General features: G+C 35.0%; 1 protein-coding gene across 1 annotated transcript in view; it reads right to left on the reverse strand.

Moving 5' to 3' along the window:
- Positions 1-26,178, reverse strand: part of LOC129231372 (dopamine beta-hydroxylase-like) — a gene marked incomplete in the record, with an annotated part of 223,781 nt that overhangs the window by 15,842 nt on the left and 181,761 nt on the right. Inside the window, 4 exon segments of the mRNA XM_054865669.1 lie at positions 8,467-8,620; positions 10,660-10,787; positions 10,913-10,972; positions 15,385-15,567. Coding sequence (XP_054721644.1) covers positions 8,467-8,620; positions 10,660-10,787; positions 10,913-10,972; positions 15,385-15,567 — 525 coding nt within the window.

The following is a 26,178-nucleotide window of genomic DNA, read 5'->3' on the forward strand; positions in this document are numbered from 1 at the left end:
TTAAATATATTTTAAAACTGAAATATTTAAGTGTTCAATTCAAGGGGAATTGAAGACAAAAATCCCCCCCTGCCGCTCCCTCCGATGATTGAATTTATGTTCCTTAATGAATATATCGTAACTGGTGTCCGATTACTGAAGTTTGACAAGTATTCTAGATTTAATATTTCATGACGCCGTCACTTTAATTTTCAGTTATGGCAATACTAATTAACAGACCTCGTTGGATTTTTTTTTTATGTACTATAATCCTTGATTACTAGAAGACGCCTGGGCCGATTAGAAATTTTTTTTTTCTGTTTAAAACGGTATACTTCTCCCGGTCGTCTAATGGTCTTCAAGTCCAGGTATGAGGGATCCTGGAGAAATCGAGGGACTTCTTTAACTTTCAATACTCGCGCTTTGTTGTTTGTAAATTCATAGCTTCTCACTAAGTGAAACGATTTTTATGGTTTTTTTGTTTAATGGATAGGAGTGATATAACTTAGGTCCTTTGCTTCCCCATATTTGTTCTTTAGAAAAAAGTTATGGGCATAAAATAACAAACTTCATTTAATTTCAATATTAAACGATTGAATATGAAATCCATTGTTAAAGAAAGTGCCATAAAACAAAGGTATTGTCTTTACTCAGTGTTAAAGAAAGTACTATAAAACATTAATCAGGGGTGCCCTTTAAGGGCGGGGGGTTGAAGGATAATTTTCCTTTAAGGGGGCTCTTGCTTTTGGGGAGTCCCCCCTTAAATATTTCCCCTATATTAATCAGTAGTAATCATATCGCAAATTTTGAATAAATACTCCTCTGAAGCAAAGAGGAAATTCATTTCGTATCATTGCTCTAGTAGTATGTCGATCTTCATATATACAGCATCACAGTAGATACTCTGTTTCTAGTATGGTGTTTATCTATAACAGGACCAAGTAAAGACAAATGTGACTTTTTTCACGAGTTACGTGACACGAATTATTGTGAAATATAAAATAGTTATTAAAACCATTGACACTTAAATAGTTCTAATTTAATTAGAGTAGTGATGTTCCGGATATCCGTATCCGTATCCGTATCCGCGGATATCCCCGGGGGGAAAATAAAGATCCGTATCCGTATCTGTATCCGTTACTTTTTTGGCGGATCTTAAACGGATCTTTTCTATTCTAAAAATTCTTTAATATTTGAATAAAGGACTCTAATTCCGTTTAAATTAGGTTTTATTCCCTAATTAAATTATAAGAGACAATTTCCGAAGCCAATTTCTACCCCCCCGTCGCAAAAAGGAAGGGGTAATAAGTTTTAAAAGTGTGTATCTGTGTGTCTATTTGTGGCATCGTAGCTCCTAAACAGATGAACTAATTTTGATAGTTGCTTTTTTCGTTCAAAAGGTGACTTGCTCGAAAGTGTTTTTAGCTTGGCCTCGTTTTTGTAGAACTTTAGTTACTGGAGTTATTAATTAAAAACCGACTTAACGTTTTTAACAGTTATGGTAGTAAAAGCTATCGGTAGGTAAAAATATTGGCCCTGATTGAAAGAACGAAGTTTTCTGCGTTTCATATTTATTTGGAACTTTCAAGTTATATACAGTAGGAGCTATCTTGATAAGTAAATTTTAAATGCTTTTCTAAGCCTTTATACGCGTGATTGGAAGCGATTTCATAGTCGGAAGATAAGGAGAAAAAAACTCAATGATTTAAAATTTCTATCTGCTGTCAGTTCATATTTGTCAGCAATGCGTGTTCTGACCCGCGAAATTCAGCTCAATCTGAGGTCGGCCCTCTGGGATATGTTTTTTTTTTTTTTTTTTTAATTTTTAACTTAATATTGGTTTTTGTTATTGTTGTTATGTTATACTTCATTTTGGTTTTTCTTGGCATCCTTCAAAAAAGTGAGACTAAATTATCTATTCGCTGTTTGTAAAGGTGTTCCCGGCTCTGCTATTTCATCGGTCGGGGTAAGTCGGGTGAAATGAGTCAGCGCTGCATTTATGCTGAAATAAAATGCGAAAAAAAATTCTAGCCTGTCCAGATGCAGCTTTACGTTCTTGCTCCTGTATCCTACATATACCAAACTGTCTAGAAATAAGCTTACTCCCCCTCAATTTTAACGGATATTTCTTCAAAGAGTAAATTATAGTCTTGATTATATTTTTTGAAGAAACTGTGCCATTACCCTAACGGGAATACCTTCCGTAGCAAATTCTGCACTTGGGTAGTTGGTTTGGGTAAAAACATTTTGAGATCCGTATCCGTGGATCTTGCCACTATTGATCCGGATCCGTATCCGTATCCGCGGATCTACTTTTTTAACGATCCGGCACATCACTAAATTAGAGCACAAATAAATCCTGGAGAGGAACAAAGATAAGTTTTAGTGACAATCGTATAAAATGTTAGTTAGCACTAAATAGTTATGCGCATTAAGATTTTTTTCTTTTTTTAACCGATTTCAAGAAGGACGTTCTCAATTCGCCTAAATCTTTTTAGGTATGTCCCCCGTAAACTCCACCACGCATAGACCAATTTGGAAAAAAAAAATTTTCTCGTTTGAAAAGGTATATACACTCCTGTTTGTGAAAATTGCAACACCATGAAGGAAGCATCATAGTTGAATGGTAATACACAGTTGAGTGGTAATGGTACAAATAAATGATTACATTTTCAAACCAAACAAACAATAAAAAGAGATAGAAATTAGTATTTTGTGTGGCCACCACGCGCCGCAATAAGAGCTGCTACACGACTCGGCATGGAGTGAAACAAAGTTTGAATATCTGCCTGCGGAAGAGTATTTCATATTGTTAGTAAGCGCAACCAAAATTCGTCTGTTGAAGCAACAGGACGAGGATCACGAGCGAGACGCCGGCCAGCGAAATCCCACACATGTTCAATCGGTGACATATCCGAGGAATATGCAGGCCAAGGAAGACGCTGTACCTGCTGCGAATCAAGGTAGGATTTGGCAGTCCTGGCGACATGTGGACGGGCATTGTCCTGCTGGAATACAGCCCCTGGCAATCCTTGCAGGAAAGGAATAGCTTGGGGCTGTAAAACTTCGTTTATGTATCGGGTACTGTTTAAATTGCCCACAATTCGTAGCAATTGTGATCGTCCATGATATGCTATGGCACCCCAGGCCATAACTCCGGGTGTTCGTCCACTGTGGCGTTCGATAATGCACTCCGGAATGTGCCGTTCACCGGCATAGCGCCTGACACGAATTCGGCCATCATAGTGCCACAAATTGAACCGGGATTCGTCAGAAAAGACGACCTGCTGCCAATCAGCACGCCAGCTCCTATGCACATTGGCCCATTGTAGCTGCAGGTGGCGATGGTTTTGCGTGAGAGGAATCCTGTATAAAGGAATCCTTGCGCGCAGCCCACGCTGCAGCAGACGTCTCCGAATTGATGAAGCACACAATGAAACACGTGTAACTGTTGACCACTGTGATACCAATTGTCTAGAAGAAGCTGTGCGGTGTGTCAGCGCCATACGCACCAGGTGTCTGTCATCGCGAGCTGACGTCACATTTCGGGGTCCACTCCCGGATTTCCGAACTGTCCGACCCTCGTCCATCCACTGCTTCCAAACACGCATGATTGTGCTGCTGTTACGCTGCACACGAGCGGCTACTGCACGATAAGACAATCCAGCTTCACGAAGGTCGACGATTCTGCCCCGTTAAAACTCCGAAATGTGCTCAAATTTCGCTTTCTTTCGTCGAAGAGGCATAGTAAAGATTCAGTTAACGTTTACTCTAGCATATAACCACCGATAATCATACACGCCTCGCTACAGCCGTCTATTTATATTCGGTTCGATCCGCCGTTTAGAGGGCGCTGCTCAGCATACGCATGCGCTACCGGTCTGCAATTCTAATAATTTGCATATCATGCCCTACTTTACAGTTTCTGCAATTTTCAGCTCACTCGCGTAAGTCCTTCGTGGTGTTGCAATTTTCAAAAACAAGAGAGTACTTTCCAGGTGATCCCATGGTCATTAGGTTAGTATCTGAAGATTGGATCCTTGAAAAATCAAGAAAACTCTTCAAATTCTATGGGCAAAGTTAAAGCAATTTCTGTTGATTTTTAGTGACTCGTGAATTTTTTTCGGAAAGCATACTTTGATAAAGTTAAACTGATGATTAAGACGATTTACGTTGTAAATAACTGCGCATTTGAAAAAGCCTTTCTTCACAGTCTTCGGAAGTCTCCGAGACTCTGTTATCTTAGCTGTTTTCAGACTCCTGTGCTCGACACTTTCTCACTCAAGGTGTAGGTAAGGAGTGTATCACATACTCTACCTGTTTTATATTTACACCACTAAAAAGCAAAAAATAAATAATTTTCAAATAAAAAAAGAACCGACTTAGAAAAACAAAGAGGAACTAAAAAGTGAAACATAATTGGTCATACTTACAAACCATTTCCTACCCAAACGTATAAATCAAATTTATTTTACAGTTCCAGTACAAAAATCAACTAAACTAAACACCCAATTATAAAATAAACACTGATTTTAATTACTATACGATGGATTATTTTAATACCTAACTAATTATATACGATCTCTTAATTTTTAATGTCCTCCTATAAACTACTATCTAATGTAACTCACAACCCGCCAAATCCTGAGTTAAACACTAATCTAACAAAACGCACAAGTCTTTAAAACTGAACCTACTCAGTTACGTTAGGTAGTAGTTTATAGGAGGCCCCGACTTCAAATGGTTATTAAAAATTAAGAGAGCGTATGTAATTAGTTAGGTATTAAAATAATTCATCGTATAGTAATTAAAATCAGTGTTTATTTTATAATTTGGTGTTTAGTTTAGTTGATTTTTTGTACTGGAATTGTAAAATAAATTTGATTTATACGTTTGGGTAGGAAATCATACGTAAGTATGACCAATTATTTTTTACTTTTTAGTTCCTCTTTGTTTTTTGAAGTCTGTTCTCTTTTTATTTGAAAATAATTTATCTGTCATTTTAAATCGCTCAGGCTTTTAAAATGTTCATGTTTTATTCAAAATACATAAATGTACATTTTAAACAAAAAATCACCAAAAAGTAGGAAAAAACAGTAGTTCAAAACTATTTGAAAGTTACAAAAAAATGTCTGTTTCATTCCAAAAGAGTTCAATCAAAATATTTAAGTTTAGGTTGTAACGATATTGTTTTCCACAGTTAGTACGTGATCTTTTACAAAGCTTTATTTAGCTTTTGCTTGATTCAGCTGAAAATTAGCTTTATTTGCTAGGTAAAATTCTTCTTTGTACATTTCCGTTTAGAAGTAGTTTTCAAACCATGAAAAAAATTTACCCTTTTTAAAGATTTTTGCGTTTATGTGTTATACAGTTTTGTCTTCAAAAATCCATTTACATCCAGTGGAAGTTATTGTAAACTGGCGTCTTAAAAATCATTATAATCATGCTGTACTTCCAATTATTCGTGTGTGGATTATCCGGTTTGCGGATTATCCGTGATGCCAAGAACTTAAAGTAAAACATTTTTAATTAGTTAAAGCTAAAAATTATGCCAAATTTTATTGCATATTTCATTACTAGTACTAATGTATTACTTTTTGTATCAGTAGAGCATCGCAATTGAACCCGAAGTACTTTATATACCACCGTGTACTTTACTTATAGCCTCCTAATACACTTTTCTGCGTACTTGGTCATTTTCGGATTATCAGTGTTTTTCGAGCACCCGTTTACACCCATGCATTAATTAGCACGGATAATCGAGAGTACAGTGTAGAAGTAAATTTTAAAGATTGCTTAAAAACCTGCTAATGCGAGGAAAATACATAAACCATTATTCGCGTAAAATTTTGAACTTTTAAATTAATAGTGTCATTCTGAGAACAAGCATCCTAAAGGTTTTCCTAATATAGTTTCATGTGAAATAGTTTTAAGAAATTCTGTGACAGCTATTCCACAAACCGCAATTTCTTTGTTTTCTATACCCAATGAAATGGTTTTTAATGAAAAAAAGTGAAAATAGTGTTTGAAAAGTGTCATAAATCTAAAAGAGTTACTAAGATATATTGTCGAAATGAAACGAATTCTCTCTATTCGAGGATTGTGTAAGGCAAGGACAGCTTTTCCTTTTAACAGGATAAAAACTATTCCAGAGGAAGAATGTGGAAAACATGAGATAAATCTTGGAAACTTTAAGCTTACAGTTTTGGCTATTCTATTAAAAAAAAGAAAAAAAAAAGTATTGATAACACGGTTGAAATACTTTTATGAGCAATAAAGAAATTTCTTGTAATCCAAACTGTATTTTGAAACACAGAAGATTTTTTTGACAGAGAGAGAGAGGTGAGATAGAGTTTTTGATAAAACTAATGCAGAAAGGTTTTTAAGTTAGACCACTGAAATAAAAAGTTCAGCTAATTTCAACTCTCGCACTAATAAAAAAAACACACATGCATCTGAATTTTTAAATGTGTTGCCTTGAACGAGACGAAACCTTTTTTTAAAAAAAGGTCAAAAGTATTTGATTTATGAGTTTAGCTTACTTGATCAGTTGTACTCCCAAAATAGTAGGTGATATACAGGGTTGCTACAAGCGATTCATTTGTTTTCAAAACGCTATATATCTAAAAGTATTGTACCTACAGCGATGAGGAAAATGTGAAAAAAAAAATACAAACTTACCAAGGTTTGGGATTGTGATGATAATACGAGTGAATTATTTTTACAATGGCGACAAAGCAAAAAATGTTTTTTTTTCTTTTTTGTTTGGTGTGTTATGTACTAGTAGCCTCCAGCTTCGTCCTGGTAAAGTCATCGCTGAGGCATTGATGCTATCTTAAGCTCTTCTGAGTTTTTTTATTGTGGGGATACCTAAGGGGTCTAAGGACCCAAAATTTGATTTTCTGTAAAAACTATGTTTTGCATAGTTCAATTCTGAACAATCTGATACCTTATTCATTACTTAACTCAAAAAACTTTTTGAGTTATTTAAAAAAAAAAAATACGTGTCCCATAGAAATTTCGGTCAACAGTAGCTGTTAAAATTATTTTTCTCCGAAGTCCGTTTTTCGTTTTCTGGGCATAATATCTCAAAAAGATTTTTATGTATATTTTCGTAAAATGTTAATGCATGCTTGGTCGGTCTATCGTTATGACCTGAACTTCAATTTTAGTTTAAAACTTTAGAGTTAAAGACTCAAGTTTAAACTACGAACTTAATTTTTTTTTAACATTTTCAAAAATCATTTTAGTAACATTTGATACAAATTTTTAAAAATTACAAAATAATAATAATAATAATAATAATAATAAGAGTTTAAAAAAACAAATTGAGAATCAGGTCTCTAGGGAAATATCTGGCAATACTTTAAAATTGTTTCAAAGTCATACATGATGCACTAGAGAGTAAGAAAGAGTGCACACTGTTGCATGCTTTTTCTTTCGAACTTTAGAAAAAACGAGATCTTATGATTTTTTTTCCTATAATGAAATTGCCCTGTTTAAATTGATGTTAAATCATGTAGTGTGTTTTCTCGGGTTTTTAGCTTTTATTTAAAACTAAAATTTTAACCATGGCTTGTAAAAAAAATTAGTTACACGCTTTTAAATAATAGATATTTGTCGTGATGCGTTAACATTTTAAGAGTCCAGTGACCCCTTCGAATAGGCCATCAATGGCCCTTAAAGACCTGAAAAACAGATGAATAATCACGCATATTCTAATACGAAAAAAAACCGCTTTTCTTATTTTGTTGCTATTTTTTAAAATATCACATTTAGATTGCGACCTAGTTAACACAATTCCAAATCTTGATGAGTTTGTGGTTATTTTCATACATTCCTATCTTTGTACGTGCAATACTTTTGTTTTTATAGCGCTTCGAAAACGAATCACTTCTAATAACCCGGTAACTTTTAAAATTAAACTTGTCTGTTTGATCGCACACAAACGCTTGTTAGGGTTTTCAAAAATGAATGAGTTTATTTCAATGTTTTTGAGTTAATTTTTTAACAAACGTATAACGTAAGAGAAACTATTTTAAAAACAGAAATGATGTTTTAAATTTATGTCGAGCTTTGTTTCAATGAACTATTATCTATTGCTATTTTTAGTAGAATAAAGAACATTATATGACAATAAAAATTTTTTGAGCATTCATTCATGTTCAAGAGGCAATACACATTCAAGTCATAAGTTACATTGAAGTGTAAAAGTCATGCAAATGCTATGATTTTTACACTTCAATGTAAGTAACCTTGCATACATATAATACTGGTCTGTCAAAAAATGCCAAATATGAATAAGATGCATCTTTTTCGCATCATATATGTCTGTCGCTAAATATTATGTATAAATACGATACATGTATGCCAAATATCACACTTTAACATGCCTGTCTAATGAGTCGTTCAAAGGTTATCTGAATTATCTAACAACACAGCCTTCAGACACAGTTTCACACATCGTAATATGCAAAATTCACTTACTGGAAATCGATCACCCGACGACTGATTACATTGCATCGACAGAGGGGCATTAGAATACAAGTGATGCAGAAAATCCGCATTATTTTGACTCCAGTGTATAGAATGATAATTTTCACCAACATCTTTAGTATCAGATGTGCTTTCATCATTGTACCTGAAAAGGAAAATATTGATATCTTTTAGCGTTTTCTAATAATTAGAGCCGTGCATATTTTAAACCATTTAAGAAATTCGACTCTAGCAATGAATTTGAATATTTTTACTTAACGTTAGATTCTTAATATTTTATCCTACTTGAAAAACAATATTACCTCAATAAACATATTGATATACTTTCTAGAAAACGTAATTTTAATTACAAAGATAAAAATGGAACAGATTTTCTGAGCGTAATTAAAAGATTTGAAATATGCTGCTCGAAAAGAAATTTTGTGCAAAAATTTATTGTTTTACTATGAATAGGATTAAGTATTAATTATGCAGACAAATATTAGAAATTAATTTTAATTACATACATTTTTAAGTACAATTCTTATAGGTAATGCTATTCTGTGTTGAAAAATAATTTCTTAAGAATATTGTTGAGAAAACTAGGTTCTTAATTTTAGAAAAATATGAAAAAATATATGAAATTTATTTTTCAGTTCGTATGCAGTGCGAATTTAAGTTAAAACCCTAGAAATTATACTTTCAACTATGCATAAACGTTTAAAAATGCACTCGTAAGATATACAAAGTTCTTTAAGCTGCTGGAGGTGGTAAAATTGTTTTATAAAATGTGTACTTGATATTCATTCATATGAATAATATAGAACACTTATAAGCTTTAATTGATAATGTTTGCACTTAATTAGTGTACTGGCATAAAAAAATCCTTTGTTTATAATTATAATATTCTCATTCTAAAATGAAGGTACTTTTTTTTGTTCCAGTGATTTTGCCGGCTGAATATTGATCATTTTTTAGACAAAATTGATATTTGACGATTTTACAAATCTTATTTTATGCAGAATGAAATTCTAAATATTAAGCCATAGAGTTTGACGAGATTGACTTTTTTTTTTTTTTGCATTAACTGAGGAACTAAACCTGATTAATAATGCAACTGGGAGAAACTGTGGTTAGTTAGATACGTATTTATAAATAAATGACTATTCATAAATCTTGTAAGGGGTAAACTCAAAAAATACAATACTGATTTCGTTGAAGTTTTCAGTTTGTGTTGGTTAGTACTGGGAAGGTTAATCTACCATTTCGAAAAAAAAAACATAAAAAGGATAAACACACCAGTAGTGGCCAGTGTTTTAGTGTAGTGACCACTTCAATATTTATATTTGAGAAAATAGGATTCCAGGTCTCCCAATGGATTCTAAAGTGCTTCAAACGTACATGAGGTATTACCTACTGCACGTTTCAATCCATTGGAAAACAGAGTATCCTTTTTTTCAATTAAAACCTTGAATTGCCACTACTAAAGCAAAATAAAGCACTGGCCCCGACGGGTGTGTTTACCTTAGTTCTTTTTTTTTAATTCAAGATTTAGTTTTAGGACCAAAAAGTGGATCTTTCTACTTGAAACAATTATCGAATCACCTAATTGATTACGATTACGAGCATGATAAATAGGATATTACAATTAAGATTATGATTATAATCCTTAGCCAAAAAGTAATTACGATTACAGCTGCTAAAATACATAATCTATTACAATTATGATACACCGATTACAATTTAGATTACGACTACAGAATTCTTCCAAAATTTCCTGTTATGTGTATAAAGAAAATGTATATCAATCAGTCTTTGCTGCAAGGAAGTCACGATTCGAAAAATAATGATTTTTGATTGAATTTTATGGAGATGATTGCAATGATCATTACAAATATCCTGTAGTTATTAACTTGGAAATCACAATTTTGAATTATGATGTCGTTGCAACAAATGAGTGACAAATTCTTTATAAAAGACACACTTGTATTTATTTGTGTATTAAAGTGCATATATGGGATAACTATATTGTCCGGACATTGCATACACGAACAAACACATGCATATGCAGATTAGGTTTGGAAGAGTCAATCGTGCTGAAACATATCGATTAGGATCACAAAGATGGAAAATAATAAGAATACGATTTCAATGATTGTGGCTTTTAAAATCATAAGAAAATATAAATGAAAAAAAATTTCTTACTCGTTCATATATTTGAAGTAACTTTTTAACACTTTGGTATCAATAGAACTTTTACAAACTTCGAGATTCATCTTTGGATAGTAATGAACGTAGTTTACGCACATTTCATCACTTATTGCATATCCTCCCTGTATAAAATTAGAAGAAACATACAAAGTAGTATAAATTTAACATTCGTCAATTCATAAATTGTAGTGTTGTGTTATAACTTTTAGGCAGTGAAATAGCGAGATAAGTGATAGTAAATGCTTACCAAAGTTATGTTTTCCCTGTCGGCAGTTGAATAATGGCAAGTGGTCAGTAATGCATCACCCTAAAATTTTACAACAAATTACTATGTAAAACACAAAAGTCTTAAAGCAAACTGCAGTAACTTTCGCGCATAGGATCAAACAAGAACTTTTGCTAAAATCAGTGCTATTTCCTTCAATTGAAGTTCTTATTGAGTTATTAGAAATCACTACATTGAACTCAACCCTCAGCTTCAAAGACACACTCTAAAAACCCCTTTTCTAGAGTTTAGAAAGTATACACAGCGTTAGGATCTAGTCGCAAATCATTCAAGGGTTGCAGTTTCAATAGTGGCAAGTATTTATTTACATATAATACCAAACTATGTTACCAAGTTTTATAGTCTTTTAATATAGTCGCCAGCACTGTGCACAACCAGCTTTCGATAGTGTGGAAGTCGTAGAATACCTTTAGTGGCTCCCGTTCCATTGATAGCTCAAATGAAGGGGTCTACTGCCACAAGAAGCACTGGAAAAACTCTGAAGCACATGCAACGATGTGGTTCCTTCATCTTATTGAAATTGTCAAAGTCGCTGAGACATAAGCACTTGTGAAATTAACTTAATTCCAAAGATGAAGAAACGAACTTTTTGCCGGCATAAGATTCAGAACTGTGCAGAGATATTCGTGGCAGTACACAGAACTGTGAACTATTCGTACTATGAAGATAACCAAAAATAGACTTAACTAGCGTGCTTTGAGATAGAATCCTTTATCTTGGCTCAAAATGTGGCAAAATTTTTCAACGTTTTGGTATCGGGCTACAATTGTGAATTTCGAAACTCCCTGAAGTCCGTAAGAGGGCAGAATGGACCCAGGTCCCGATTTCGAAAGCGAAAAAGAGTGACCAAAAAAGACAGTTTAGAGAGGAAAAGTTGCAACCGTCCAAAAAAGTCACTTTGTGGGGTTGAGAAATTCGCAATTGTAGCATCTTTACAATTAAGAAAATGACTTTTGACGCATTTTGAGCCAATGTAGAGAATGCTATCTCAAAACCCGCTAATTAGGTGGATTTTTTGTCAAAGTGCTACACTGTAAGGCACTGATACAGTGTCCTACGACATCCACATCGTTGAAAACGAGTTGTGCACATTTTTTTGTAATTTTAAAAAAGGACTGTAAAACTTGGCGGCATGTATCACTTTTGGATGGTAGGTAAATAAAGAGTTGCCACTATTACAATTCCAACCCTCGTGTTCAAAGCAAAATGACTTTGCATTTGGGTGCAAATACTGTAACGAAGCGAAAAAATAACTCCTTTCTAGTTATTGCATTATTTTTTACAGCGTTTTTTGCGTAATGTAACTGTTATAATGACGACACAAGTATATAAGAAATTTCTCTTAGCATTACTGTTTGAATGCATTTAAAAGATTGTATGTGATTGCTAAAAATTTCAAAATAGCTTAAATCTAGGAAAATTAAAATAAAAAATATATATATAATATTTACACAGAGTTGATCTATACATGTTATTTAGCAAGCATTTCTTGCATTAATGTTCTATACTTCCATCTAAATTACATTTTTTACCTTTCAAGCAAAACTCTTAATATTTTTTTCTTTTTTTTAATTTAGGTGCTTATATTAGTTATTAATTATTCATAGAAGCACGTTCTACCTAATAAAACTTGACACGCATTTTAAAAAAAATGCATGTTGTTGAAACGCCTTTTATAAATTTCTTTTTGCGTGTTTATTAAAGAAAAAGTAACTATTCATCAATACCGCTCATCTATGTACGGAATAATTTATTGTTTTTTTTTTTTTTTTTTTTTTTTTTTGCTTCAACCAAATTAACTGCCAGAAATAGTTGTTCCTCCACCCTTAACGACAGGGTTCTCACACTTGTTAACCAAAACAAAAATGCACCTTTATTTTCGCGAAATTTTAAGAATGTGTTTTTTTTTTTTTTTTTTTTTTTTTCAAATCACTGACGTCATTACGTTCCGGTTTTGATAACTTTTTTCTTTTTGCATAAGAAATCTCAGTTTGCGCATAGTTTAAAAATGAATTGAGAAAGCAGTGTAGTGTGAAATGAAAAAATGAGATTAATTACTTCGACGCTACATAAAAATTACTCTCTCGTTAATCATCCCGGAATCGGTAATTAAGGGTATCATTGATCTTCAACCTTGTTCTTGTTTGTCTCCTTTGAAGTACTGCACAAATCTTTTATTTCTAAAATACATTGTTTAAAATTAGAATTCTTTCGATTTCTAAGTTCTAACCAATGATTAATTATCGTTTTTACCAAAAATAATGAAACTAATAGCAGCTATTGGAATGTTAAAGTATAGTTATTAACAAAATTATGAGATTGCTGTTTTTTAAGAATTAGTTGCGTTACTTTGAAATTATTAAATAAATAATTCAACACTGAATGATTTAAAGATATTTTTATTACCAAATGATAAGTGAAGTTTTGGAATTACTCTAAAACTGTTTTTTTTTTAAATTTATTTAAAGTTATTGCTAAAAACACAAAGTGTTCAAATTACTGAATTAGTAAAATTTGATGCATGAAATACATCTCATGCAAATTATTTTTTGAATATTTGAAAGTATTTTAAAATGTCTTTCCACTTATTTTGTATGTCTGATGCTAAAAGTTTTTTTTCGTGTCCTTAAAAGATGTCATCATGCTTCTCCGTGAAATCACTATTTAACATTTCAGTTAGAAGGAATAATAACAGATGGATTAGATAGCAGCTGCAATGTTAGTCAACAGTCATTGCTTAACATTGTATCTTTTTAGCATACAACAGTCATTGCTTAACATTGTATCTTTTTAGCATACAACAGTCATTGCTTAACATTGTATCTCTTTAGCATACAAGTCATTGCTTAACATTGTATCTCTTTAGCATACAACAGTCATTGCTTAACATTGTATCTCTTAAGCATACAACAGTCATTGCTTAACATTGTATCTCTTTAACATACAACAGTCATTGCTTAACATTGTATCTTTTTAGCATACAACAGTCATTGCTTAACATTGTATCTCTTTAGCATACAACAGTCATTGCCCAACAATGCATCTATTTAAATTACAACTGTGATGGCTTAACGTGTATATCATTTCCTATCATTCTCTCTTAATTGATTGCACCCTTATGTTTCCTTTCATCATTGTTTAATTCTTCAGCCAGTTATTCGCTCACTGTATCATTTTTCTATAAAATTTAATGATAAGATAGACTAAAATTAGCGTTCAATTTCATATTTAATCCTAAGTTTTTCAGCATCTCTTTCTAACACATTAAGATCCGCTTGTAATTATCAAGAAATTTAGTAACAATAGTTTGAAACCTCGCCAAACATTCACCCTGTTCCTGTCTAGTTCATTCTCGAAAGGACCAACTTTCACTATACTGCCCTGGGCATGTAAAGGGCAGTGACTGCAAATTGTCCATTCTTTCTATTTTTAAAAGTCTGTCATCTCTTGTACATTACTGCCGTGGGCAGGTAAACGGCAGTATCTGGAGAAATGAGTTTTCGAGATATTTGAAAAAACCCGTTTTGGATTCATTTACTCATGATAAGGAAAATGTGGAAAATTTGACCCTTTTTTTTTTTTGCCCTTTTTTTCAGCGGAAACCAAATAAGCAAGCTTGTACAAAAAAAAGCTGAAGTATAATAAATGACAAAAACGCAAAAAACTGAAGAATGAAAAATTTGCAGTTACTGCTGTTTACCTGTCCACGGCAGGGTCTTCGCGATATTTAGGGGGGTGCGCCCTTGCTCTTAGGGGAGGGGGCACCCCTGATTATAGTTCTAGATTTTTATTGTATTTTTAGTAGTTGCTTGAAAACACTAACATCAAAACAATGGGCAGACGTTATCTTCTTTTGAAAGGGAAAAAAGCTGTATGATCATTTTTGTCTAATAATCAAAACTGCGATGTAACATTTTCTTTTTCAGTCTATATATGATAATTAAGCAGCATCCTTTGGAAGGTTTAAATACATGACTAAATTATTCAATTCAGATTGAATGACTGTTAGCTTCATTACTTCCAAGATGGTATGTTTCATACTGACCACCCTCTCGGTCTCAAAGAAACTTCACGAGTTACAAGGTGCATGGATGTGCGGACGATTTATATGCAGAAATTCTTGAGCTGAAATTGAATTAATAACATAAGAAATTATTCACAATTAAGTTCAATGCAAAAACTCTGTTTGCGGCATCGATACTCATTATTCATCAAAAAGTTCAATGCAAAAGTGGGGCAAGTCACTCAAATATTATTTTCGCTCACTTTAAATAAATTTAAGATCAAGAACAGATTATTTTTACAAATCCATTCGCTAGTGCTTTGTATTTAACACAATATTATACCAGGTGCATTATAATAAGCATGCTTATATAAATTAAAACTTTAATATGTTGGTATTTCACAAAAGCAATGAACAAAAATTGACTTACTGGTAAAACTTTTACAGCTTTCTTTAAACGGCGGATCTCTTGAAAGTGTGTACTGTAATGATTATCACGATTCAGTTCGGGGATTTCTTTAGAACCTCTAACATGTTTTGTGTACACTTTCGTTCCTGTCAAATGCGTGTGCAGTTGAGAACCAAATATATAAATTCCTTCCGGTGGAAACCCCTAAAAAAGAAGTACAACACTTGAATATGAATGTGAATAATGTGGAAATGAAGATAACTTAAAATATCTTTTATATAAACGTAGGAATTAGAAGAAGATGAAAACAAAATTAAAAGACTATCTTTTTGATCCAATTTAAGGAATTTTCTAGTGTTCAATACACTGTAAAAACGATTCAGAAACGTTCCTGTAAAATAATAGGCAGCTGATGTGCCCAATTTCTTCCAGTAACTTATCTTGGAAAACCAGGAACGTTTTCCGCTAAAAGTCAGTAACCTTTCTGAAATTAACCTTGAAACTTTCTGAAGAAGTGCGAAATCTCCCCTGTTAAAGCCAGCCAATGTCTCTAGAACCGTCCAGAAAAATTAAGTAGGTTTAGTGTTATTGATTAGAACCTTCCTGATTTACCATGAAGGCTCCACAAAAATCAGAGCGACCATGGCCAAAGCTATGCAAGAAGGAACCAACCATATCTCCTGCCTTGCAAGGCTGTAGCTATAGCTATCCATTGACTTTTGTCGCTCTCATTAGGAGCTTAGTCAACCTGGACAGGCCGCAAGCAACCTTAGGCCAATACACTTAATAAACACGCTCATTCACTCATTAAACTGGTTGCTAAAAATATTTTCCACAACAGTGAAAAGTCTGCACGCGTGCAACTTGTAGTGATTCAGGAAACTTTTTTGTGAAGATACTTGTTTTTACGGGGAAATAGGTGAAAACGTGTGAAATCCCGAGACGTTCCATGGAAATAACCAGTAACGTTTCGGAATTTTTTTACAGTGTAACAAAAGGATTATCAGGTCGATTCTCGCAGTAGGGGTAAGTGGTATACCTCGGACATATGTGTACCTGGGACCTAGGCTGATTATAGCTCTGCTTATTAAAATAGTTGAATAGTAACATGGGTAATTAAAGAATTTGCCACTAAAGGTCTCAGTGCATACCTTTCTGTTTTGTTGAAAGCTAACCTGATTGAAGTATTATTGAAAAAGGAAATCCACCATTCAAAAGTAAGTTTTTCCAGATACTTTTATGTTGTTGTTGTCGTGTCTAATGACGTGCAGAGTGCGAAATGTTTAGGTGCCTTCAAAAGTCTTGATAACAAGATCTGCTAATTCTGAAGCCCGATGGCTGTACAGGATTTCAATTGGTGGTGCTCCAAGTTGGAGGAGGGAGCGAATAATGGCCTGACAATTAAAAACATGATCTGGGGGTGAGTTGTAAATGGGGACAGTGCTTGCGGATGGGATAGGATTTATTATTAGTTGGTAATATCTTCATGTCCTTGAAATGTCCGGTGCGTAGCCTAGCTTTTGTGGAAGAGAGGTTTCTTGGGCAGTGAAGGTCGGGGATTGTTGCCTTGCTGAAAAGCTGATCGTTGATCCTTCGCTTGGCAACAGCATTTACGTGTGTGAAGGTGGCTGTTAGAGGTTGATCTTGGTCACGTGCTTCCTTTGCTTGGGCATCTGCACACTCATTTCCCTCGATTCCGACATGAGCGGGGATCCACTGGAGAACACAAGTTATCTTGAGTGAGTGGAGAAGAAAATTAATTTCTTGCGTCAGTCTTGTCACACCGTTACGTATGGCTTCGAGTGCTGATTTTGAGTCGGAAAAGATCATAATTTCTTCCATTTGGTCTTTAGGAGTAGGGGAAGAGAGACAATAAGAACCACTTTAGTAGCAATGAGTTCGCTGGTGAAGTTTGAGGCGATCTGGCCAGTGGGTATTTTAAGTTTGACGTTTTTTTCTGAGGGATAAATGATGGAGATGCCTGCGCCACCTCTATTACAGTCAATGTCAGATGAACCATCTGTGTAGATTAATACACTGTTTTCTTTGGCAAGTGAACGAACATTGTCTTCGCCTTTCTGCAATAAGATTTCAGTAGGTTCTTTTTTAAAACATGGTTCAAGTAGGTATGTATTGATTTTAGTACTCTTGGGAGGTCTAAAAGGAAAGAGTGGTTCTTGAGTTATGTCCAGGGAAGAATGGGCAAGATGAATCGCCCCTCTGATATCTCTGTCTAACTGCAGCGTTGATGATCTCTGAAGCCTTGATGTGCCTGTCAAGCGTCGAAAGCTTTGTAAGCAATGTGGTCTTTATTGTGGCTTCTGATTTTATTTCTGAACTTCACAGTAGCAAGTTTCCGTCTGTTCTCTAGGGAAACAAGGCCACTTTCGAGTTCAACCTTGGTGTTATTAGCAGATGACACTGCACCAATGATAATTTTGGATGCTCTATATTGGACTGAGTCTAAAATGTCTTTGGCAGATTCGGACGAATGTGCCCAAACGGGGGAGCAATACTCAAGTACCGGCCTGATGACAGCGCAGTAGGTACTTTTTAGTGTTGATAAAGGACCCCCGTGCCAAATCTTGCAAAAATCAAACTTAAACTGAATTTGTATAAGAAAACCGCCCTATGTAAACACCTGAGCATCATACTACCACTGTGCTAAATTTAGCAAAGATATTTCGTAGACTTTGGTTTTGTGCACGGAAAACCCCTCTATGTAAATTCCAGAGCATCAAAGACCTCTGCATGAAATTTTGAAAAATTCCGACAATAACTGGATTTGTAAAAATAAAACACACACACACAAACATACGATCATTTATATTCACTCCTCAAAAGTGTAATTAAAACACCAAGAAAGAATATGAAAACACCAAGAAGTCATTGAAATTGCAGAAGCAATAGTGGTAAGATGAACATGAAAATAGTTAAAAAACAGGCGATAATGATTAAAAAATAACCAATTTATTAAGTATCTAATGTACCCACCTCAGGCAATGGCCTCAATTCGGAAATGCATGAAATCAATGAGTTCATTGAGGTAACCTCAGCCAAGTCACATCTACTGCTGTGCACAGATTATCAAATGTTTGTACCAGTGGTAATCGGTTCATGTCATGTTCAAAGAGATTACACATGTGCTCGATGGGATTCAGATGCGGAGAGGCCATAGAAGGATGTAAAATCCATTCCGAATGTGGCGAGTTCGCCGTGCACCTTGCTGTTTAACGATGTTGGGTGTTGCCTGAAAACAAGACAAAACAAGAAGCTTCATGACCAGTGTGACGTAGCGGACTGCTGTCAAAATGCGGTCGATGGGTACCAGGGTGTCCTATGATCAAACATTTTGGCACCCCACACCATAACTTCCAGTTACGTGCACGAATACTGGCCACAGGGGTACTATTGTCTGCTCAGTATCGGGATAGATTTTTGGCATGGTGTCAGCCTCAACGTACATGAACATCGATTGGCATCGGGTGTTGTTTCTATCTGTGGACAAATGTTGGCCATTGACGGATATGGTTGCAACCCAAAGAACGCTAAGAACCAGTTATCTCTCCAAGTGTCTCACCGGTCCTACATTATGGTTAGGGGTGGCATAATGTTTGACCACATAACGCCTGGTACATATTGACGGCATTTTGACTGCGAACGGCTTCGTCACACACGTTGTAGAGCCTGTGTTCTGCCCTTGTTTCAAGCCGCACCCAACGCGGAATTACAGCAAGACAATACCAGACCGCATGCCGCAAAGTGAACTCGTAATAGCCGGGCCGGATTTAACATCTTTACCTGGCCGGTAGCTTCTCCATATGTAACTCTTAATAAGCATCTGTGGGATCTCATTGCGCGTGATGTGAACCGAGGACCATTGACACAAAGCATTGATGCTCTGCGCACAGCAGAGGTTGTGGCTTGGCTAAGGTTACCTCAAGAAGCCATCAATGAACTCATTGATAGCATGGCTCGAAAAATAGGGAAAAAAATTGCATCATCCTCGTATTTTCACAACAATGGGACTATGTGAGAAGTTTTGGTCGACCGATTAACGATGAATGTGTGTGAAATTCTGCAAAACATATGAAATAAACATTTAACAGCAGGAATCCGATCATTGTTTACGTAGATCGGGGTTGTTTCCGGGCCAAGGCAAACTGCTGACCCCATGCTCATTTTTTCATTTCTGAACCTGCGTGTGAGTTTAGAGAAAAAAAATTACTTAACCCCATGTAATTTAAGTCTAATGGCAGGAGAAAGGTTTTTAATTTGTTACTTACCAGTTTTGCCCTATGGCACGGAGCAGAATCATCCTGGAAAATGACGCTTAGAACTGAAGTAAAGTGATCCCGGACCGTAGGAAGCAAATTTTCCTCCAAAATGCCAATATACACCTGAGCGTTTACTGTTCCTTTCACAAAGTGAAGCCCACCAACTCCTTGATCAGAAATGCATCCTCAAATCATCTGGGATACGGGATGCTTGACTGCGTGTTGAATGCAGTCGGGATGATATTCCTCTCTTATACGGCGCTGGTGATGCAATTTTTTTTAACCACCACTGTATATAGCGCCTCGAGGTGAGCATATTGGACAATGATTAAACTGGCTATTTTTTTTTTTTTTTTACGTTTTTATCTCTCTTTTAATCATTTGTATATCCACCTCACCACTAACGCTCCTGCAATTTACATTACGCTACGGAAGTTCCTTCTTGGTGTTGAGATTTATTTTTTAAGGAGTGTATTTGAGGATATCAATATGTCATGAAATCAAAAATAGTTATATAATTGAGCTAAAAATTTTCTTTTATTACAAAAATTATTTTTTATTTAAGTATGTAGAATCGACATGAGATTCCCTTCATGGCGTATGTATTTACCAATAATAACATAATTATTACTTAAATGAAAGGTAGTGTAAAAAGCGCATATTTCAAATATGCGGAATAACACGTTTAATGCGCAAACACTAAATCAGCAAATAGCTTACTGTTTGCATGTAAATACATATTACTCGTGTAAATTGCGTTCGAAAGTAAGGTTCTTAAGGTACTTGGAACGAAAAAATGTTTTGTGCTTTAATGTAGAAAAGCCAATATGCTTTAAAACAAGTCAAATATTATAACACAATACACAAGACTTTCGAAAGTTACAAACGAATGAAGTTAGAACGTCGATAGTTTAAATGCATCCTTTATTTTGGAGTTGCCGTATTAACAGTAAAAAAAAGAAATATATTGGGTTGTTCGGAAAGTCATTTCGTTTTTTTTGGGAAACATCAAAGACAGTTTTCGTATAATGAATAAATATTTTATTAAATTATATATTGGCCATTCTGGTCCAACACCTTTTGCCATCTTTCTGGCAGTAACATAATTCCCCTCTCATAAAAGTTTTGGTCCTTGCTGGCAAAAAACTGGTTCAGGTGGTTTTTGACATCTTCATTTGAGGTAAAGGTTTTGCCATCCAAAAAATTTTGCAGGGACCGGAACAAATAGTAGTCGGAAGGCGCCAGATCTGGAGAATATGGTGGATGTTGCAATACGTCCCATTCAAGCTGTAAAAGTTTTTGGCGAGTGACCAAACTTGTGTGAGGCTCCGTAAGGACATGGGGCACCCACACATCGAGCTTCGAGGTTAAGCCCATGCCTTTCAAATGGCCATAAACAGTCGAATTCGACAAATTTAATCTCTCACCGATCTCTTGTGTGGTTATTTGCCGATTTGCATCAACTAATGCCTTTATCGCATCTTTGTCAGCTTCGACCGGCCTTCCAGACCGTGGTGCATCTTCGACATCAAAATTGCCGGATCGAAATTTTGCAAACCAGTTCTGGCACTGGCGTACTGTTAACACGCCTTCTCCATACACATCCGTCAATTTTTTTCTCGCTTGGACAGCATTTTTACCTTTTCTGAAGTAAAAAAGTAAAATATGACGAAAATGCTGCTTATTGCTCTCCATATTTAAAAGGGCACCAACCAAAAACTACTGCGTAGAATTAATAGAACTTTTTCACACACAAGCCTTGCAATATCAGCTCTCAAGACATATAATGGTTATGCGGCTTAAGTGTGAAGTTGGTTTCGAAATAACGTAATTAAGTCCTCTGACGGGAAAAAACGAAATTACTTTCCGAACAACCCAATATTATTACACGACACAGTTAGAATGCTAGGCTATCAAAATATCAGTATTATTATAGTATTGCTTTCTCTTAATGGCACGTTTAATGTTTTGTTTCAAATGCTTTTATACTCACTGCCATTTTTAGCAATTCATTGTTCCATTCAAATTCGGTGCTTTTTCTGTAATTAATGTTGACTATAGTTGGAATGTATTTCTTTCACATAACATCTTATATCGCAGATAAGACGTAGAATAAATATTTACGCGCAATAAGTAGAATTTCAACTGAACTATCATTAGAATATTCTAACCATATACTATGCTGTCAAATTTTCAAATAAAAATATATATAAATTTAAGATAAGAGCTTTCATCTTTAGATCACGCTATTGACTCAAGGAATACGTATTAAACTGAATAAGGACGCACGTTGAATAAATATTACAACCTAATTCAGAGAGTGTTTGAACATTATACTCAACATGTTTCACGCATCATCTCGTTGAGTAAAACAAACATACATTTTTAAGAGACTCAACTGACAGAAAGAAGGTAAACTTTGCAAAATAAGTAAAGATACATAAAACGGATTACGACATATTGAACTCAGTAGTTGATTTTTTTCTATCACGCAGCTACTATCCGTGTGTAAAATAATGAGATTTTGAACTTTTTCAAAATTTTAAGGAATATTTTCATGTGCTTCAATACAAGGTTTCAAATGTTAGCGATGCAAATCTAATACAATTTCATGAGAGCTAATTTAGTTTTTCTGTTTCTACATCATATTAGTGTCGATGGCTTGGTGGTGCACGACATCGCAAAAGATCGAAGCTAGCTTTGAGTTCCAATAAACAGTAAGAATTGGAACAGCAGAATGATGTTTTTTTAGCATGTTACTTTTAGTAAAACTCTTCTAGTAGTAAAATACTTCATTTTATTTGAAAACTGCAAAAAGCGCTATTGAATCTCATAAATTTGTAAAAAAATTACTATTTAGTGTAGAGAAATGTCTATATCAACATTACATACATTAAGAAACTAAATCACTGATTTTGTTTACGCCTATCCCTCGCTAAAAGAAACAGCAGGAGCCCTTTCACAAACGCTTGAGGAGGTCTGCAGATTGCTTTTTGAATTGGAAAGATGTTTTTATAACATTTCGCTTTAATGAACGCATCCGTCAAATTTGAAGTATAATTATAAGTATAAAAATATAATTCAAAATGAACGAAAGAAAAGTTACAAAAGACTGAGAGATAGAGAAAAAAAAATATATTATAGTTATTAGTTATAGTCGCAATGTGATAGCTTCTGTTCGGAGACGCTTTATAGTCCAGTAAAATTAGCATTTTGGTTGAAAAAAATTAAAACCCAAGGTTATACTTCACAAAAAAATTTGTTGTGTCTTCCTCAACGACATCCCAAAAGTCCCCGACTTTTTGCTGTACGCTTCCTCCTTTTTTTTTTGGGGGGGGGGATTTACACTTTGCTATCTTGGAAAATGGGATATCATTTCTAACGTATGTTTTGACACCGTTTGAAAAAACATAATCAAATCGATATTGCAAATATTTAAAGATTATATATATATATATATATATATATATATATATATATATATATATATATATATATATATATATATATATATATATATATATATATATATATATATATATATTTTTTTTTTAATAAAAACCAAGTTTTAATACAAGCAAGGAAATACTTGTTTCATTGTAACTTTAGAATTTTTCTTTTAACAAATTAATAACTTGGATTTTTCTTCACCCAAAATTTTGTTCTTTCTTCTAAAAGGATAGCTTAAACGAGACCAGTTTTTGTTGCACGCATCCCTCTTTTTTCAAGGGGAGGGTATTTGAATTGAAGTATATAGGCAAATGGCGCATTGTTTTATACGTATTTTCTTTACGATCAATCGAATAAAACTATAACACAAAACTTATTTCAAGCATTTAAACACGTTTTTTGTTGAAACCATAATTTTTGAAATAGGTTATGAACAATCTTGACCAGTCATATTATGCAAAAAAAAGGGGGGGGGGGCTAAAATCGCAAAGCGCGATGTAGTTCTGAATTTTCAATATGTTGTTTCCGTCAGTTAGGGTAGTGAAAATCTAAGTTTGCAATTTTGAAAAACCTGTGCCCGCTGCGTAATTCGCGAAAAACTGCGAAATTTTCGACGTTTTTTAGTTTTTCCTTTTTAACTCCTAAACTATGCAACTTTTGACACAAATTTAAATACCCGTTTCAAAGTAAATTCAATTGTGAACATTTTAAGCACAAGTGGCGCTATGGCTATGACCAATAATTTTGGAGATATCGTACTTCAAAAATTGACCATTTTTTTGCAAAAAAATGAAAAAAAATATGCTTCGATCACATTTTAGGTCAAATATCGACCTAAATTCCTAACTGTACAAGAAAAAAAACTAAATATGCTGTTGCATTAAATTAACTAGGCTTTCATTTAAGCTAAAAACAAAGTCTGTAGATTCAATAGTTCTTTTACAATCTTAAAGCAAACAAATATACGTAAAATTCGATTTTTGAAGAAATGAGACAAAACTTTTTTCAAGACGATATGGAAGATCATATTTTAAAATATGGGGGCAAAGAATGTGATATAATAATACTCTAATATATGTTTATATAAGTAAAATGTGTTGGGAAAACGCGTCGGTTATGAGGGAAAACAAAGGGGGGCAATAGTTGACAGCCCTATGCAGGTAAAGAAAAAATTCCTTCCCCTTCGTATCTATACCTTTCATATTGATGAATTTTCGGCCGTATTTCGTTTCACGACTGGAAAGTTACCTATCGAGTTTTATTTTGAATACAGAATATTTTGGACATCAGACGATTTTATAATAAGATTCAATTATCCGAAGCCGGACGAGCAGAGTAACAAAGAATATGAAATGAAAATGAGAGTTCACTTATTCTTTTTGCAAAAGAAATTGAAACTGTCTAGGTTCATCATATCAAACGTAAAGCTTCAGCGGGATACTTAGAATGAAAAGCGATTTCCTGTACACTTTGGGTGCAATACTATCGAATGACTCTACTTATTGAAAAATCATTAAAGCAGAAATAATGTAAAATAGAGATACACCTGGAAACATTAAATACACTCCTGTTTGTGAAAACTGCAACACCACGAAAGACTTACGCAAGTGAGCTGAAAATTGCAGGAAATGTAAAGTAGGACATGATAAGCAAATAATTAGAATTGCAGACCGGTAGCGCATGCGTATGCTTAGCAGCGCCCTCTGAACGGCGGATCGAACCGAATATAAATAGAAGGCTGTAGCGAGGCTTTTATGATTAACGGTGGTTAGATGCTAATGTAAACGTTAACTGAATCTTTACTATGCCTCTTCGACGAAAGAAAGCGAAATTTGAGCAATTTTCGGAGTTTGAACAGGGCAGAATCGTTGGCTTTCGTGAAGCTGGATTGTCTTATCGTGCAGATGCCGCTCGTGTGCAGCGTAACAGCAGCACAATCATGCGTGTTTGGAAGCAGTAGACGAACGAGGGTCTGACAGCTCGGAAATCCGGGAGTGGACCGCGAAATGTGACGTCAGCTCGCGATAACAGACACCTGCTGCGTATGGCGCAGACGAGCCGCACAGCTTCTTCTAGACGATTGGCATCACAGTGGTCAACAGTTACACGTGTTTCATTGTGTGCTTCATCAATTTGGAGACGTCTGCTGCAGCGTGGGCTGCGCGCAAGAATTCCTTTATACAGGATTCCTCTCACGCAAAACCATCGCCGCCCGCGGCTGCAATGGGCCAATGTGCATAGGAGCTGGCGTGCTGATTGGCAGCAGGTCGTCTTTTCTGACGAATCCCGGTTCAATTTGTGGCACAATGATGGCCGAATTCGTTTCAGGCGCTATGCCGGTGAACGGCACGTTCCGGAGTGCATTATCGAACGTCACAGTGGACGAACACCCGGAGTTATGGTCTGGGGTGCCATAGCATAACATGGACGATCAGAATTGCTACGGATTGTGGGGAATTTGAACAGTACCCGATAAGTTTTACAGCCCCAAGCTATTCCGTTCCTGAAAGGAATGCCAGGGGCTGTATTCCAGCACTATAATGCCCGTCCACACATCGCCAGGACTGTCAAATCCTACCTTGATTCGCAGCAGGAGCAGATTCTTCCTTGGCTTGCATATTCCCCGGATATGTCACCGATTGAACATGTGTGGGATTTCGTTGGGCGGCGTCTCGCTCGTGATCCTCGTCCTGTTGCTTCGACAGACGAACTTTGGTTGCGCATACAAATAATATGGAAAACTCTTCCGCAGGCAGATATTCAAACTTTGTTTCACCCCATGCCGAGTCGTGTAGCAGATCTTATTGCGGCACGTGGTGGCCACACAAAATACTAATTTCTATCTCTTTTTATTGTTTGTTTGATTTGAAAATATAATCATTTATTTGTACCATTACCACTCAACTGTGTATTAAATTTCATTCAACTATGATGCTTCCCTAATGGTGTTTCAATTTTCACAAACAGGAGTGTATTAAAATTTTCCTCCTTCTCTCCCCTAAAAAGGGGAAAGCGTGCAGCAAAAAGTCGAGGACTGTTGAGGTGCCGTTGAGAAAGACTTAACAATGCTTTCTGTGAAGAAAAACCT

The sequence above is a fragment of the Uloborus diversus genome, chromosome 10, assembly GCF_026930045.1.
Source record: "Uloborus diversus isolate 005 chromosome 10, Udiv.v.3.1, whole genome shotgun sequence".
Taxonomy (NCBI): domain Eukaryota; kingdom Metazoa; phylum Arthropoda; class Arachnida; order Araneae; family Uloboridae; genus Uloborus; species Uloborus diversus.